At 39.6% G+C, this 17,976-nt stretch overlaps 1 protein-coding gene across 1 annotated transcript in view; it reads right to left on the bottom strand.

The window, feature by feature from the left end:
- Nucleotides 1-1,803: 1,803 nt before the first annotated feature.
- The window catches only part of LOC108970332, a 125,162-nt gene continuing 108,989 nt past the window's right edge, over nucleotides 1,804-17,976 (bottom strand). Inside the window, exons 7-8 of the mRNA XM_018935660.1 lie at nucleotides 12,086-12,480; nucleotides 1,804-2,003 (exon numbers count right to left, since the gene is read on the bottom strand). Coding sequence (XP_018791205.1) covers nucleotides 1,804-2,003; nucleotides 12,086-12,480 — 595 coding nt within the window. The remainder of the gene's footprint in view (nucleotides 2,004-12,085; nucleotides 12,481-17,976) is intronic.

Below are 17,976 nucleotides of genomic sequence, written 5' to 3'. Positions count from 1 at the left end.
TTACAAAAAATCCAAGAAAAAAATCAAAAATTAATAATAAAACATATTTAAGCTTATTGGAAAAAAATGAATTCAAATATTAAAAACAAAATCATAAATGTAAACAAACATATGTTTTGTTTATTGGCATCGAACATGGAATACATAACTACTGTAATTGTTTTATGACACACAAGCAAATTTGTAAACACTGCTTTCAGTTTCACCAAAAAAATAAAACTAAAATTTTTTGCAAATTTCCAATGAAAGTAGTTGCAAATACACAAAATTCTTCTAATTTACTTTGCGCTAAAATTTACACAAAACTTGCAATACTTTTGCTAACATACGAGTATTTTTACTATATAAATATATATATATGTATGTGTGTATGTATGAAAATGCTACTCGTCTAGGTAAAAAACTTTGCCAATTCCACTACTGACTTGGAAGCTTACCGCCAAATGTGTGCTTCGTAAAATGGTTGCRTTTAAAAAATTATTATCCTTTGACTACCCTTTTTATTACTGTGTATTACAAGTTACAAAAACACACGGCACATGCACACTTCGAGCACAGGTCTGTCGATTGCGTATGTCTAACTTTTCCTCTTCACTGMAACTTTACGCTCAACTAATGCTCTATGTTGCGTCACTTAGTTGTTTTTCTTTTTTCTGTTTTTGTTATTTTTGTTTTTGTTTATTTTATTTTTACTTGAATTTTTATTTGTATTTGAATTTTCATAGAAAAGGAAAATTATTGTTTTATTTCGTCTTACATTGCGAGCAAATAAGTAAAGCTTCCCAAAAGTTCTCCCCACCCCCCGTAACAACGAAGTCTGTGCCGATGTTTACACATATACGTATACACCTACTGTTTTTGCACACCTATACAACTAAATACAAGCACAAACACTTACACATACACATACACATGCATATGTTGTGCTCGGAGCACAGTCGTCAGTCGTCAGTCGTCGGTGGGGCGGACGTTTCGCCTCATTTCTTTTGTGCAATTAAATTTAGTCTGTTCGTCCTCCGGTTGCCTCGTAGTTTAGTCTAGTATACATATATTTGTTGCTTATTTATGTGTGTGTGCTTTCCCCTTAAAGTTTACAAAGTTTTTCAGTTAAAATTTCAATTTTGTTCTCTTTTCGGTGCATTTAGTTGTCTTTTGTTGCTTTTCCCTTTTAGCAGCTGCCTGCTGTAGTTGTTCTAATTTGATATATTTTTATATTTATTATGCTATACTACTTCTGCTCCCGCCTCGTCAGCTGCTTCTCCTTTTTCCGCTACAGTTTTAATTCCTACTTTTTACATGCAGTCATTATCCATTGTTTGCCGCCGGGCTGCCCGGCCAGCCGGTACTGACAACGGCAGCGGCACCGCCCAGGCCCTTTACTCAACAAAAACAGCAACAACACTGCAAGTGCACAAACGCCGTTTCACCTTTTCGCATTTTGATTTTATGCGCATTCGTCTGCCCCTCCCCTGCACCGGCACCTGCTAAATATGCCCGGTTGTTCCTAAGTGTGCGTATGTATGCATGTATGTGTGTGTACTTTTGCTTTGCCTGTTTGTTTCTGTACTCTGCTTCGCAGTTTTGTTTAAGAAATGGAGATGGATATTTTTCAAAAGGTACATATCAGCTGGGTCTAATTGTAGTTGTAGTTGCAGCTACAGCGGTCTTTTGTTTTGTCTACATTTTCCATTACCTTCGGTTGGTGGTTCGGTGGGCCGTCGCAGGTCTGCAGCACAAACCGAAGGCRGTGGCACCCAACGGCGGGCCGGTGCCGCTGCCCTTTGTAGCTCCCTCTTTGCGCCTTCAATAGCGCAACATCTGCAACACAGCTGCCAGCGTTGCCACTGTGACCCATGTGTAGCGGGTGCCGAATGTTAGACTCATTGTTGGTCGTCCCGCCGCCGCTGTTTCTGCGGCATGTGARGCGCCATTCCCTAATGCTGCCATCCCTATGCTGGGCGCCGTTGTTGTTGTCGAAGAAGTTTCCGCTCGCATGAGTTCAACTGTCGCGGGTAGCAGGACGGAGTTCGTCAGCCGGTCGTCAACCGTTGTATAAGTATTTGGTAGCATATGAGGTGATTTAAAGGTGACGCAAGCGGTGGTAGCGCGGAATATGGAAGAGAAAATGGAGAGAAACAAATAAAAATTAATTTGGAGGTAAATTTCAAACGCGTTCAAAATACACTTTAACCCGTGTTTAGTTTCGCCCCATTACCGGCTGCTGTCAAACTGGCAATGGTGGCGCTGTAACTGCCGAAATCGGTTGCTAAAGTATTAGATTGACATTTGGAGCGAAGATAAATTGATGAAATTAATTGAGCAATGACAGAGAAGCTAAGCCGCCAAGCTTTGAGGACACCCAAACACATTTATTAATATGGTATATGTATACAAATGTTTAGATATATAAAACAGTATGTGTAAGTGTGCTTTTGGTAGGCATTAAAAATAAGGTCTTCAGTTATTTTAAGTGCAGCACTTAAGCCGTCCGTAGAAGTAACTGAGCTCCGGCAGTTAAAAAAGGTCACTGGGTAAGTGGCTGTGCGCAMACTAAATGAATCAGTTATGAGTTAAAAATAATCGAAAGGAGAAAGCACCGACCCTCTACTTAGTAAACTAATGCAGGAAATTTGGAAAAAAMCAAAAAATTGCTAAAAGGGTGTGATATATTAATTACATTAAACTTGTGATAAAATAAGAAAAAAATACAATTAATATCCTTCATAGATACATAGCAAAAGATACATTATCTTGATTTCGATCAACTATATTGTATGACAACTATGTGCTATAGTATTCCGATTATAATAATATATTGTGCCCAATAAGAGAGTTCTCCTATAGTGCCAAATATGTTTCCGAAGAAGCTTCTTGGATGGAATTTGCGACATTTCAGATCGATATCTCAAAATTTGATTAACTAGTATGCGTATATGCGGACAGACAGAGAGACATGATCAGCCKGGAAATCCAACGCAGGATAACTCTTGCCAACAGGTGCTACTTCGGACTGAGTAGGCAATTGAGAAGCAAAGTCCTCGACAAACAAAAATCAAACTCTATAAGTCACTAATAATTAACGTAATGCTGTATGGTGCAGAGGCTTGGACGATGTCAACAACTTATGAGTCGACGTTGCGAGTTTTCAAAGGAAAAGTTCTGCGAAAGATTTATGGTCCCTTGCGCTTTAGCCACGGCGAATATCGCATTCGATGGAACGATGAGCTGTATTATTGACATAGTTCAGCGAATTAAAAGCAGCGGGTACACTGGCTAGGTCGTGTTGTCCGAATGGACGAAAACACTTCAGCTCTGAAAGTATTCGACGTTGTACCCGCCGGGGGAAGCAGAGGAAGAGGAGCACCTCCACTCCGTTGGAAGGACCAGGTGGAGAAGGACCTGGCTACGCTTGAAATATCCAATTGGTGCCACGTAGCAAAAGGCAGAAACGACTGGCGTGCTGTTGTTAACTCGGCTATAATCGCGTAAGCGGTGTCTATGCCAATTAAGAAGAGAGACATGGCTAAAGCGGTTCAACTCGTCACGCTAATCATTTATATATTTACTTCATAGTGCCTCTGAAGTTTTCTTCTGTGTATTACCAACTTCGTGTTGAACTTCATCTTCTAAYATATACATATATTTATATTAATTCTGTAGAATTAATCTGAGACATCTTAAGAGTAAAGCTTGCCCAAAGAGTGTATTCGCCAACAACTTTTTTCGGTTCCTGTGTTCGAACTTATAAATTAGCAAAACGCTTAGTAGAAAATACAAATTTGCAGAGGTGTTCATTTTCCACTCCCGCCAGTTCGGTGGGATGTTGGGATGTTTGAAGATAGTGATTAAATTTTTATCACCCAAATGCGGGACAGTCGACAAGGAAGTTTTGAGTTGTTTCCACTTCGTCTTCTGCCACACGTCTTTAGCAAATGGTGTCTAGTAAGATTATCAACCTTACAGCATGACCCCAATAGGGCAGTGACCTGATAAAAGCCTCACAACCAGGAAGAGACTAGTCTTACTAGTGACTATCGATCGATTTTACGCTAGAAGGCTTTTGCGACAGCGCTTGTACGGATGGTGGCCCAGCGTTGGCCCAGCTACCGCGAAGCCCTGCTATCTAGTAGTAGAACAAAAAAAGATACGGCTCATATTCTGCAACGATGCTAGGGTGTCTTTTTTTACTAAAAGATTTACAATTTCCTGCAATTCTGCTGCGCCCTGGCACCCATACCAGTTTTATCACAAATACCTTCGATGCTATTTATAGCGAGGTTCGGCACTCCTTTACGCACCCTGAACGCACTGTTATTGAGTTCWRGGCTAGCATCGCTGATCTGCTATCTGAGTGAATGGTCAATTCTCAGAAGGAGGCTGCACCCCGTAGAAGTAAGTCTACTCATACTTTAATGGCTGAAGTTAAAGAATGCTTAAGAGACAGTAAAAAAGCGGAAGTTCCTGGCAACTAAAGACTTAAAAAATGATTTGAAGACGCAATGCCGCTTCATTATACAAATTCAAAAYATTTCCTACCAGCAAAAAGTACTGAAGAATTATAATATCCGATTTCTGTTTCTCATTAATCCCACGCATAGTCGCTTTTAATTCTGTTGGACTTAATGCGTACTATATAAAAGAAAAAGTGATCTTCCTACCAAATTATTCTGCTCCAATGCCTACTACTTGCCACACGACTCAGATTTTATAACTGACGATAAGATTTTAAATCTGGCTAACACTTGAAAATATTGAATATTAAATTTCAACATCCGACACACACACAGATAGAAGACAACATTTACGCGAAAGAAGAGACGACATGAGCCTTTATTTGAATTTCATATTCAACTCCACCGGATGTGAGCTAACGAATATCCGTTCATCTACGACTACTTGATTGATGGCGTGGATTTAGTTTTAAATAAATGAAATATGAAAAAGGACCTTAAAAAGGTTGAGCCGAGTAAGTGCGTGTTTACTTGACCCAAATTCACTCAAGCAACTCATTCAGCTGGTGTGAATATCCACAAACGAAATTCCACATCAACTTCAACCGAAACTTTGCTAGATACCAGAAAATACTGTCGACAAGCATTCAACAGCGCCTTTGTGCAATTGAAACCCGAAACAAAAATGTCAACAAAACAAACAAGGATTAAGCAGAAACACACTTGGCAGCTTACAGCGCTCAGAGCAGCACTCAGCTCTGCGACATACCCACCCATTTGGCATAGAAGAGGATGGTGGGACGGCGTGGTGGTTGGAAAAGCAATTGCCAATTGCTGGCTAAACGCGGGATTTGTGGGAAAAGTCAGTCGAAAGAAATATTCGGAAAGCAATTCAATCCAATGACTGACTAAGGGATTTTCAATGTTCTGATTTGTTTCCCATTTGTACGTGCATTTGGCGGATTAGAAGTGAAAGTGAAAGTAAAACTTTGTTCGGCTAATCTCTGCTGGCAGTGATGATTGGTCGACAATGCGGGTGAGCGCATGTGGGGGGGCTGGTGTTTTTGGTTTGGCAGGCCATCAGTTTGTCCAACTGTTGTTTGATGTGGAAGTTGAGCAGTGTGATAGGAGTGACAGCCGAGAGCATTAAATGCCGTTTTGCCTTGGCACTTCGCATTGACAGGCTGCACAATTAATTATTTATGAGTTGAGATGTGAAGACGTTATTGTTGTTGCTGCTGCAACTTTGTTCTCACTTTTACTTTACTTTACTTTTAGCACATAAACTGCCGAAAAACCAAACAAAATGGCAGTAAGGCCACGCGCACGCATGCAAACGAACTCCACTATGTGCTTCCGTGTAMGCTACACACACACATATSTACATAGCTGGTTYACAACTTGTTTAATTCTTCTTCTTGTTGTTGTGTTCGGTGGCTTTTGTGGTTAATGCAAATTAATTTTCTACGCATTTTGCGAAAGGCGCAAGCAAAGAAATTGAGCCCTCCGACGCTCGAGTGCAGGTGTGTGTGTGTGCAATAAATTACTAGGATCCTTTGGCGCATAACAGGCCTCTCAGCCGCATGACTAGGCGCCATTCATTTCCCTGTCCGCCCAGCTCGTCAAGCAGTCACAATAATAGCGACAAACGCAATGGCAAAGGCGAAGGCAAAAACAAAAACGTTATTTTAATGCAAAGTAAAGGACAGCTTGACTGCCTGCTTACTGTTGCTGATTACAACAGGTGAAAGTAGTAAGGTATGTAAGAAGAAAGAAAAGGGTGGTGCGGCGTGTGAGCTGTGAATAACTGCTTTGCAATAGCTCATGACGCGGCAGCGTGGCTCGTTAGTCCGCAGAAACAATGGCTCACATTTTTTCTCACAATTTACGACAGTTTTGACGCCAACTCAGTAACGGTACATAGCACACACCCACCAGCAATACAGCAATATGCATACGTGTGTATATGTGTGTGGGTGGCTTTTCTTCTTGAAAGCGCCCATTTAATGTGCAACTTAATGACTTCCTATGAGATTTCGGTGCCATATATTCAGGGAACTCGTAAAAATATACACAAATATATATGTAATTCTTATGAAGTATTGGTATTTTCGTATAAGCATGCTTAAATAATGGCAATGCATCAAATCTGAAGAGGTGTCTTTTCGGGAGTGCGGATGACGTACTTAGCATAAAATAAAACCGGAAATAGATTTTTACTCCACSTACGTTAGGGTGAGTGTCCCTCTGTTATGAATGACATAGTATTTATCATTTATTTTAAGGTTCGGGAGAATGTTGAGAATATTAACGCTAAATTAGTACACAAAAAAATGTATTAAGTGTTTCTGRTGTAAAGGCTTATGGTTATYCAAAAACACAAGTCTACGAGTGGTACAAAGCTTTCAAAGACGGTGAAAAGATCGTTGAAGACATGCCTCGTTCCGGACTAGTCCGTAATTTTTTGAGAAATAGATCCGATATTTTGTTGRCATCACCCAAAAAATAGCATTTATCAGTCAATATACTATAAACTTAACGACCRGAATTAAGTGCTTGTATGAACAACTTTTCGTTTGACGAGATATCTTCGAGAAGTTTGGCATGAATAATTGTCCACGACCGTCATGGAGTTTCCGAATAAATTATCCAGATCGGAAAATTATACCATATAGCTGCGCTAGAAACTGACCGTTCAAAATTAAGTTCTTGTTCTTGCTAAGGAACCGAAATTTTCGTTTTTTCGCGTTTTTTTTTTTTAATTTTAAATTAATTTTAAATGTTGTGCGCCTTAATGTGTATTTTAAGCTTCCTTAGAACGGCAGAGGAATCCCTARATTCGTATTTCGATTCCGAAAGAAGATCGCTCAGTAAGGTAGTAAGGTAATCTGGACCGTTTTTTTTTTTTTTACTTTTTTCATAGAAATTTTTATTCTACAATAGAACTTTTTTSCCATATCATGAGGTATATCTTGGAGTGTATAAACAAATTTTTTCGAAAAATTCCATCTGTCGTGGAAATTGCTTCGTGAATGAGACGCGTTTTTTCACTGRCGGACACGATTTCTCATAATTGGATCATCTGGATACCCGATTTATTCTTAAAAAGTACGTGAATGGTTATCGTTCCTACTTGAATCATGAAAAAATAAAAAAGTAATTAACTTTTTTTTTTTTTTTTTGTTTTAAAATTTTTCCCATGTTTTTTTACATAAATTTTGTCATAACATTGTCAATAAATTATAAAAAACGTAGAAACGATGGTCAGGCGTTTTGTGAACATTAAAAAAAAATCAAGCAAATGTTTGAGTAGTTCGACCGAAATCATGTCCGCTAGTTTAAAAATTTTTGTTTTGCGAAAAACGCGCAAAATAGAAGTTSTAGCTGATAAAATTTTGTAATTAAGATTTGCCATTTTATCATGTCACGTCTCGCTTTGGTATAAGCCTTCGGATTATTGGTCAAATTCGCAGGTGAATCCCGCATACCTTTTTTCTTACGAAATGAGGAAGGAAATGTCATTTTCATCATTAGTAGGCGTTATGTAACGAGGTTAGCCGACTTCTTTTCCACAGAAATACCTTAAAACGATATCTACTTCGAAAACGACGGTACTCGGTTTCATGTTTCACGTCTAACCATGGTCCCATTGCTTGCGAAGTTTGTCGAGTCGTTAATTTCGAGAAATGTCCCAGCCTTTTATTACAAAAAAGAAAGTACTAATTTTGCTGAATATGCTCCTCTCAAGCGTGCTATGCGTGAGTTTAACTCGATTTCCGAAAAAGTTCTTCTTGATTTTTCGCACTCTAGGGTATCTTTCAATAATACCCTCAATACCCTGTTTTTTAATTTRAGTTATCTATCTATGTAATTGTAATTAAGTTTTTTTAGAGTTCTAATTTGCATCCTAGTCTGTAAGAATTAATGTTCATAGACTTAAATAAATAAATAAATAAATAAATAAATAAATAAATGGTTATCAAGAACATGCGATTTAACACCTCTACATTATTTTCTCTTGGGATATGTTAAATCAAAAGTTTACGCCAATCAAACAGCAACGTTCGAGGAGCTCAAAGGCAACATTCAGCGCACCATAGCCGAAATTCTTGCCGAAATGCTGCATGGATTCATCAAAAATTACGTAAACGGGTGGAGATATTCCGACGGTGCCAATTTGATCATTGAGCATTATGGCCCATTTAGTTTGAGAACGCTTTTTCTTCGCTGTTCTCATGTGAATCTCTAACATTCGCCTTTCTATTTTTAAGGGGGACTTTGGAAGATCTATGTAATACTAAAATCTGTACAGTGAAAGTTTTCCAACTGCAGCAGATAATTGCTATCCACCCTTATCTATGAATTTAACAATATTTCTAATTGATTTCTACCATAAAACCATTTCAATAAATATTTCTTAAAAATATATTATTAATATCACAATGTGTCTTTGAATACTTTCCAATCGTTTTATGGAACGGACTTCGGACTGAATATCAACACAATCAATTTAACGTCAATGAAGGGAAATAAGAATTGTTTTTACTTTAAACCGTATACAGAATGTGTGTACGCGTTATTAACTCGCCTTTACTTTAGCTACATCCGCATGCGTCCACATAAAAACGTCCCACCCTAGTATTTACAATTCCGTGTTTTTTTGTGTAAACTTCACAAAAATATGAGCAGAACCCTAAAACAAAGACAAACATTTGCAAAAGCATTATCTGCGCACACGTCTCTGTACATATATATTTATATTTGTATGCATGTAACAAGCGTGTTCAACTGCCAAATATTTGCGTACTCGAGGAAAGGCGTCGGGTAGATTCTGCTTAAAAATAAAGTCCTTTAGGCAGAAAAAATTGCGAACGCGAAACAGTTGAATTACTCCTCATTACACACATACAAATGCAAAACGATGACAGCGACAACAATGATAGCACGACTGATAAGGATAATTTGATCGCTGCGGCAGCACGAAATGATAAWGACAATAATGAGGTACGCTCGTATTGCCGCTGCTCTGTTATTTTTGTCTATTTAAATATAAATTTAACAAGCGTAAATRATAATCATTAGAAATTGCTTTCAAGTTATCAACACATTTGGACACAAATCTTTGTAGCAGGTTAAGCGTAGGAGCAGTTAGCATGTGCCACTTCCGGCGGACGTTTTTAGCACTTCAAAGTAAACAGCAACAAGTACTTCATATAAGTAATACCTCACTTTTTATATATTTATAATAAAGATTTAATCTTTAATAAAAAGAACGTATGCTTTGATTTCATATTTAATAGGAAGTTCCATAATGGGAACAAGCTGTAATGATTTCTATAATTTCCCAGTTGGTACGAGAGTTTCGTTTTATATTTCGGCAGTGTTTTTAAAAAATTCTCCATTGAAATCTGTTCACTTTCGTATGCTTTTGAAGCAATTGCCAGATGCTGGAAAGAGTTATAGTGAAACGGCTTCAGGAGCTATCTCGAGGTATGCGGTATAAGTTAGAGCGGTCAAGAGGGCAATTCTTAGATATTGTAAATACTTTTTCCATCAGTATGTTCACCCTCACAACTAAAYCCCAAGTATTTACAATATCTAAGAATTGCTGCTTATGGGAAGATTGTCGCCGCATCGTCCACCGATTGTCTGGATAAAATAGTTCAGCATCAAGGATGTGATGTATGTGAAGCAACGACAGCAGGCAACCGCAGGCAAACTACGATGCATTTTGAAAGAATGGGGTCTCGGACGTCGTGCTGTTTGMACAATATATCGTGGCTTTTTTGTGGCCWGTGCTGCTTATGGAGCCACTGTATGGTGRAAAGCAACCACGASAGTTTTGGGRTGCCAAAAACTTCYCTCWATACAGCGTTGTATGATGMTTGCYTGTTATCCTGTATACCGCACCGCCTCAACGGATGTTAAGCATTTTATGTTAGGTGCACCCCCTCTTTCTCAAATAGMTTGCTGTTGCATTCAGGTTAAGAAGGGGCTTGAGTGTGTCATTGCCAGTAGTCCTGACTTTCGAGTGACTTATGAGTATATCCGGGAGGTTGGGTTTTTTGAGGGTAACCCAGACTTCAGATTTTGACTGAGTCTGGAATTTCTGCTTATGGGTACCTCGTATGATGCATTTTCGCATCAAAGGCACCTATTTGATAGGTCGGGTTGTTTTTGCTGGGCGGGGGTAAAGAACTGAGTGCATGTAAGTGCAGAATGCACTATGTACTCRCAAATTAGGGATCTGGGTGGTATGATAATTAGCTGGACTGATGGACGTTWAGATATTAACGGTATGATAACTACTAGTCAAAATGCCGAACGGTTTGTGTCGTTTGCAAGTGAATTGTTTAAGCGGCGAAGATGTTAGCTGGGAATTAGGGTTAGGTTCTTGTGTGTATGTGTGTGCGTGTAATATGCATGTAGGGTTCAACATCTCTTCAACAGTCCAGAGCAGTATGGAAGTTCAACTGGTGGCTCAACTGGTCGGCTACGAGGTCTGACCGAAGGCTTAATTCTGGTACTACGGAGAGCAGGGGCCCTTAGAGTTCCATCCAACCTGCTCGAGTGGTCTGCCCCTTCGAGGAGTATCATAGTAGTTGTGGTTAAAASCCGAATGCGGGAAGAACTGACAGTTTTCAGTGGATACTGGACCAAAAATACRGCAAAGGTTTCAGATGGGTTTCGAACCCTACAAAGGTGATTAGTCTGTCCATTCAAAACTGCCAATTGGTACTGTAAATGTTTGACAATTTCAGGGCGTTAATCAACGCACTGTTTTGGGCAAAACTATTTTGTAACTTTTTTCGTGGCTATTCGCGAGCTTTAATCAAGCTTGGAATTCAGTTTCATCGCTTTTCTCTTCACAAAATGATGAAAGTGAACAGCGGAATCTATCACATAGAAAAAGTGGATCACATACCAATATTTTTACACGCGCTTTCCAATCCACTTCATATACCTGAACCTTATGTTAAAGTAACTCTCCTTCTAAATTGTAAAACTACAGATTTTCTAATTCTTTACTCTGTCTAATTCGTATGAACAAATTTCGTTGAATAAGAGTGATTAATGGGCTGACCGGCTGRAGAAAAATTGCAAAACCCTCAATTATTTTGTTTTCCAAATTTACGCCTACATAAATCACTTAAGMGTGCAATGAAACTCAGCAAAAACCTCATAAGCTATTCATAGCAGTCACTGTCCCTGCCCGCACCTAAATTATGGGTACGAAGAAGGTACAGCAGCAAGGCTAGTAGCGCCCATTTCTAAAMTTCACAGTAACATTGTTTTTATATTTCTAGAAAAATATGTATATACTTTGACTATGCCTAAATGTTGCGTTGGTAAAATTGCACTTGGTTCGGGTTTTAACAGCCAACAAATCGCTGTCCCCACATTACATAAATGTACGTGGWATGTATAACGAGTCGTGCAACCTGTGCTTTCACTTTTATTTTTACCTACGCTTTAAGCTCCCATCAATATCTAAGCACACACATAACTGCCTACATACATACTGGCTATAACATTTATTATGGTCCGCTGTCGGTGAGGTTTGAGCTTGAAGCATCTGTCAATAATGTGGCAGAAATTACGGTAGAATTTGATGGGTTAACCTGTGTACTCACCTTTTACCGAGTACGTCTTGTAATCAGCAAACTGCTCTCCTTGACCTATGGCTGATGGTATTGTGGACAAGCACGTCAGCTCCATGCGTCCATTATTGTTATGCGCCTCCTCCAAGTCTATATTGAGTTGGCTAAGCGAGAACATGCCACGCTCTTTAGTCGCTGCCGCAACGGCAGCAGCTGCTGCTGCCACACCCATGCCACCGCCGGCATGCGAAATGGGACGTCCATAGCCGGCGGCTAGTTGACTCATCGGTCCTGCATTCGCTGGTATGCCGAGCTCGTTGTTGAGGTTAGGCGGCTGTGGGCCAAAACCGCCGCTATTCAGTGTGCTGCGTATTATGCCGAGAGCATTCTCGTTGATGTGCCGTCGATATTTCTGTTTTGATGAGTTTCTGTGAAAAGTGCAAGCAAATAATGCAAAATGAATTTGAAATCTAGTTATAACGGTACCATAGTTGCAGTGCAAATCGCTTAGGGGCGATAAGTTTATTTGTGTGCGTCATAATGTTYGAGTGTTAAAGTGTTTTTAAATGGATTCTAGATAGGTCAAGCGATTAAAGTTTAATATTCAAAAATTTGCTGTATTTGTTTAAAGTTTTATTGTTATATAAAAGTATATACAGAAACAATAGGAGATTCTTTTGAATGTGACGGCATATTCATTAAAGTTATAAATTTAAGGTCCAACGAAGTGGGAAACAAATGAAATGAGTACTGAAAACGATGAACGCAGCGGACGTCCAAAAGAGGTTGTTATCGACGAAAATATCAAAAAAGTCCACAAAATAAATAGGAGTGTCCATAAAGTGAAGTTGTTGTTGGAGATATCAGCCACTCTCACGACTATTTGGGTATTAGAAAGCTGTGTGCATAGTGGGTGCCGCGCGAGCTTACTTTTGACTAAAACGACGAGCTGATAATTCGGAGCAGTGATCACAGATCTTCAAGCGTAATAAACACAAATTTTTGCCTCACTATATGATAATAGATGAAACATTGGTCCATATTTTCACTCCGACGTTCTTTCGAACACGATGAGCCCGCTCCAAAGCGTGGAAAAACCCAATATTCAGCTGGCAAGGATATGGCGTATTTTTTCATTTTTCATATTTTATTAAGTAATGGACTCACGGACACCTAACCTGTTTTATATATCGTAGTTTTGTTATGATTGAGGCTGGCGCTTCGCTGACAATTTTCCAGTTCCGTTGAACTATCACAGAGTGTAGTTTTAAGTCTTTCCCTTGTACTTGAAAAGCGATGCCAATTAAAAAATGCATGCTCAGAGTATTCAAAACACTCTGAATACATCGGACAATTCGGACTAATGTCGTGCTGGAATCTGCATAGGTAGCTTCTAAAGCACCCACTCCACTTAGTATTTGGCTTAGGTGGAAATTCAGCTCCCCACGCCGAAATTTCTAATAATACAAAAATAAAATCAATATTTTCACGCGTTTAAAGCTTCAAGTTTCGCAGGTTTCTACTAAACCGAAGACATTAGTAATTYAACACCTCCATATTTTAAAGCTCGTTGCTTTCTTAACTGCTGCAAACTCAACCAAATATTCAACACCTTTAACGAACGCTTACATACGCGCGCCAGATACACAACTCAACGCCCATTTCCGTGCTTCCTTCTTATCACTGCCATCCGCCGCGCAACTAACGGTAATCAGTTATAATATCGCGAAGCACATAAATTTTTATTGCATTATTGCGCAGCCAAGTTGGCAGTGGCGGTAATTTCATCGTCATTCTGCATTCGTAATGACTCAACACTTCGACATTTTTGTGTGCGGCAATATGTAGACAGCACTCCAACCGCACTCACCCAGCCGCCCCCCGCCAACTCCTAAGTGGCTACATTACGATGAGCTTGGCGTGCTTCCGGCGTAATTACGAGCGTGAATTGAAAAGAAGCAGCGCTCCTCACACGTACACAAATACACACACACACACACACATACGTACACACATGGTGGCAAAATTATCGATGCAACAAATGTCACCGCCGACGACACGGCGTCGCCAACCGCCCTGTTATCCAYACGGCGTATTGCGGGCGCAACGAAACGAAGTATTTTGCCCGGGGCTTGAAGTCCAACCGAAGCGGTTGTGGTGCTGGTGGCGCGGTGACGCGGTGGATTGGTGGAGTTGGGTGATACATATTTCGTATGCAATTCATGCTTGTGTGGCAAGTGTGGCACATTCGCTCGCTGCCAGTCATGTACTCCACATAGAAATATTAAATTTGCTCCAATATTTTATATGAACTTGTACGGACGTGTACTTGTTTGTTATTGTGTGTATTTTCACGTGGCCGTGTATGTGTGTTTGTGGGTGGCACTTCACGTGCGGGTTCTTATACAAACTCGTGTGTATTCATTTATGCAAGCAATAAAWATTTTGCACTCTGCTAAACTAAACAAGTCTTTGACGAAATTGACTGAAGCACACAAATTGACTGCGATAACTTCATTAAAGATATGATTAAGAGGAAGGTAGTGTAAGTTTTTGGTAATATTGAAGAAACTTTACGAGGTATTGAAATCGAAAATAAGCTTTGGAGCCTAAACTCGGATTAAAATTRATCCATACGTATTTTTACTTTAAATTAAAGGCTTTAATGAGATGTTTGGTGAGAACCACTAGTAAAGTCAAGTCAATGCTGGGCTTTCTGGTTCTGAYCAAATTTTGAACGATTAATTTTCAAACTATCGCAAAAACACACATTTTTATTTTCCAGAAACACTAAATAATAATCCAGCAACTCTGTCTGAAGAGCATGAGTAATTATACCATGTTTCGACCGACATTTAATAACTATATTTAGGCCAATCTGCTAGATTTAATCCAATAAAATTTTCCATCACCCTTCCTCTTTTAAGCCTGAAAAARCTTTGAAGTTACTGAACTTCATATTACAAGGTGGGTTCCAAAGTAAACAGGACTTTTTCAATCAAGCGGCCCTGGTGCCACCATCTATATGTCGACCGGTGCGTTAAAATCTACTATCTTTATCACCCCAATGGTTTCAACGTTTTCAAAATGGTCGAACATAAATGACGATCAACATGTGGGCCAACCGAAATCCGTGATCACCGGAAATTCCATCGAAACTGTGCGTGAGTTCATCAAAAAACCAGACGAAATCATCATTGAAATTTACGGAAATGGAATTGAACATCTCCAAAACATCGATTTATCGCATTTTGAYCACACATTTGGGCTTACGAAAGGTGTGCGCACGGTTTGTTCCGCAACAAAAATTGCTTTCATCGGTCGACTCGTGCGACCGATTATTTGACCAAAAATCAACCATTTTACCCATTAACCACTCCTCGTATTCACCTTTTATGGCACCGTGCGAATTCTTCCTTTTCGGAAAAATGMATTTGTCCATGAAAAAAGCGTTATGCAGACGTAGAGGCCATTCAAAAGGCTTGAACTGGCATACTGGCGGCCATAACGGCCAACGAGCTAAAACACTCGGTCGGCATGCTTTTGGATCGTGCAAAAAGCTGTATTGAAGCAGAACGGACGGGATCCCAAAAAAAAAATTCTGAAAAWAATCGCTGTAGGGCGGCCGGGAGGTGCACTAAATATGTACAACGCCTGTCTCGAAGCCGGAATATTCCCTGAATCCTGGAACAAGCAACTGCTGCTGCTAATCAATAAGACTTGTARAACATCAGCTACGATGCTATACTAAAACTCGAAATGTCAAACGAATSGTACTTAATAGGCCACGCGGATGATATTGCAGCAGTAATTACACAGAAGAAGTGAGAAGAAAGCTTAATCATGACCTAATTACGGTCGCAAGCATGGTTCAACTTACACAACCTCCAGCTAGTTAGGGAAAAAACAGAGCCACTACTGCTAACAAATAAGCACATACTCCTGGAAATATGTATGCAAATGACTACGACTTAGGACATTAAGTAAACTACCACGGCGTAAGACTGGACCTTCTGGATACAAATCCAGCACGCCGCAGGCAAAGAGCTTAAACCACATCCCAACTTAGCAGACTAATGCCCTATGTTGGCTATTAGTTTGGCACCAGCCAAAAAAAGTGACCTACAAGTGGCCACATACCGTTGCTTTGACGACAGAACTGATGATGCGGAAGGCAAAATAAAACGGTATCAATTTCCGTCGACCTTTCTGTTTTGATTGTGAAACTGTGGCTGTTGTAGTAAGCTCCATTCCAAAGCAACATTTTTCAAACAAAGGCAATTGACAATTGACAACAGGATGGAGAGAGAGGGAGAGTAATCACATGCTACCAGATCCGAACTATAAGATGGAGGCATAAGAACGTCGCAACCCAGATCTCGTAGCTTCTGGCGAATGCCTATGTACTCGTATGTGGTTTGGCTTTATTTTGATTGAAAACAATTCCACTCCTATTGGCCAAAGATGACCGCTTCTGAGTGTTTGCTTCCTTCAGGTGGTCGATTTGTTGAAGGCACAGGTCCGATTTGGCTTTAGGGGAGCAGTTCCTACTAAACGGCAACGGTATTCTACCAAAARAATTAGTAACTCACACAAATATTCTCTACATTTCTAAAATGAAGCAACCGATATTGAACAAAAAAACTTTCCTATAAAAGGTACAAAACAAACTAATAGACGATCAATCAAATATTCATTAGTTTTGCATTTTCCCCCTACACCCCCTCTCATACCATCCTAAAGAAAAAATGGGCAAACACAATAAAATTTCACACACACACAAGTCGATAAAGAGAAAATCGCGTTTTCAAGGGCCGTCCAGTCGCCCTACACTGCCGGGACGCCCTTCGGCCAGGGCGCGAATTAAATACTTTGTGAAAATGCGATTTCGCTGTTTACTTATGCAGGGACATGTGTAACTGCCGCCCGAACACAAGGCAGCGGGATGGGGCGCTGCATTTGTTTGCTCAGAGGTTTTTGCGGACACACACACACACACACGCGTGCCGCGGCTATCTGCTGAGTGGTTGCTCATTTATGTGTTTTGTATTGTGGAAATGATATTCACACATCAATCATAAAGTACAAATATTTGCGATATTATTATTTATTCGCTCGTTTTTATGGCACTCGACGTTATTGCAGCGCATTGCACTCACACTCGCTCACCGTATATATATAGGTGTGTGTGTGTGCGTATGCGTGAGTCTGTCTACGCTAGCTTTGGTTTCGCAAAATCTAATGCGATCCAAAATGCACGAATGGTGGAATCTTCCGAAATATGGCGCCATGAAATAACTGTTTAAGTGCATCGTAAAAATGTGCGAAAATTTGCCAATACATCCATCGCCGGTTTAAACAGCTAWCGATTTTATTTTATGTAAATACAACAGGCAGCAGAGCAAACACAAGCACTCCGGCGTGGCGCTCAAAATGTGAATATTAGCGCTTCGAATCAGCAAGAACCAGAACCCATCCAGCACTATCATCTGTTGCCAGCAAGCATGCGTTTGTTTGTACGTGTGTTTTTGTGTGCAAATTATGTGCAGATTTCATTGCACAATGTTTACAGAATTATGACATGTTAATGGGTTGAGGGTATATGCTTCAGTTGGAGCAAGCTTACTTCTGTAAAACAGGAAAGTACACATATGTACATACTCGTATGTATAAAAAAGAATTYTTTGTTGATATCAGTGGCTTAAACATTCTTTGTACGTTATATTAGAGATAATCTAAGGATTAAAATCAAATATTGAAATGCCGAATTTTATTGAAATTGTTATTTATACATTTTTTCGGCTACCCAATATTTTGGTAATGAAGCCACAAATCATAAGCAATGTCTGAACCTTTACCTTACATATCTGTGTATAAAAATCAAAATTTTTTTAAAGAAATAATTCGAATGAAGTGTGAAAAAT

The sequence above is a fragment of the Bactrocera latifrons genome, unplaced genomic scaffold (assembly GCF_001853355.1).
Source record: "Bactrocera latifrons isolate USDA-ARS-PBARC rearing strain unplaced genomic scaffold, ASM185335v1 scaffold_3, whole genome shotgun sequence".
Classification (NCBI taxonomy): Eukaryota; Metazoa; Arthropoda; class Insecta; order Diptera; family Tephritidae; genus Bactrocera; species Bactrocera latifrons.
The sequence above is the reverse complement of the archived record's forward strand: the minus strand, read 5'-3'. Positions and strand labels throughout refer to the sequence as shown.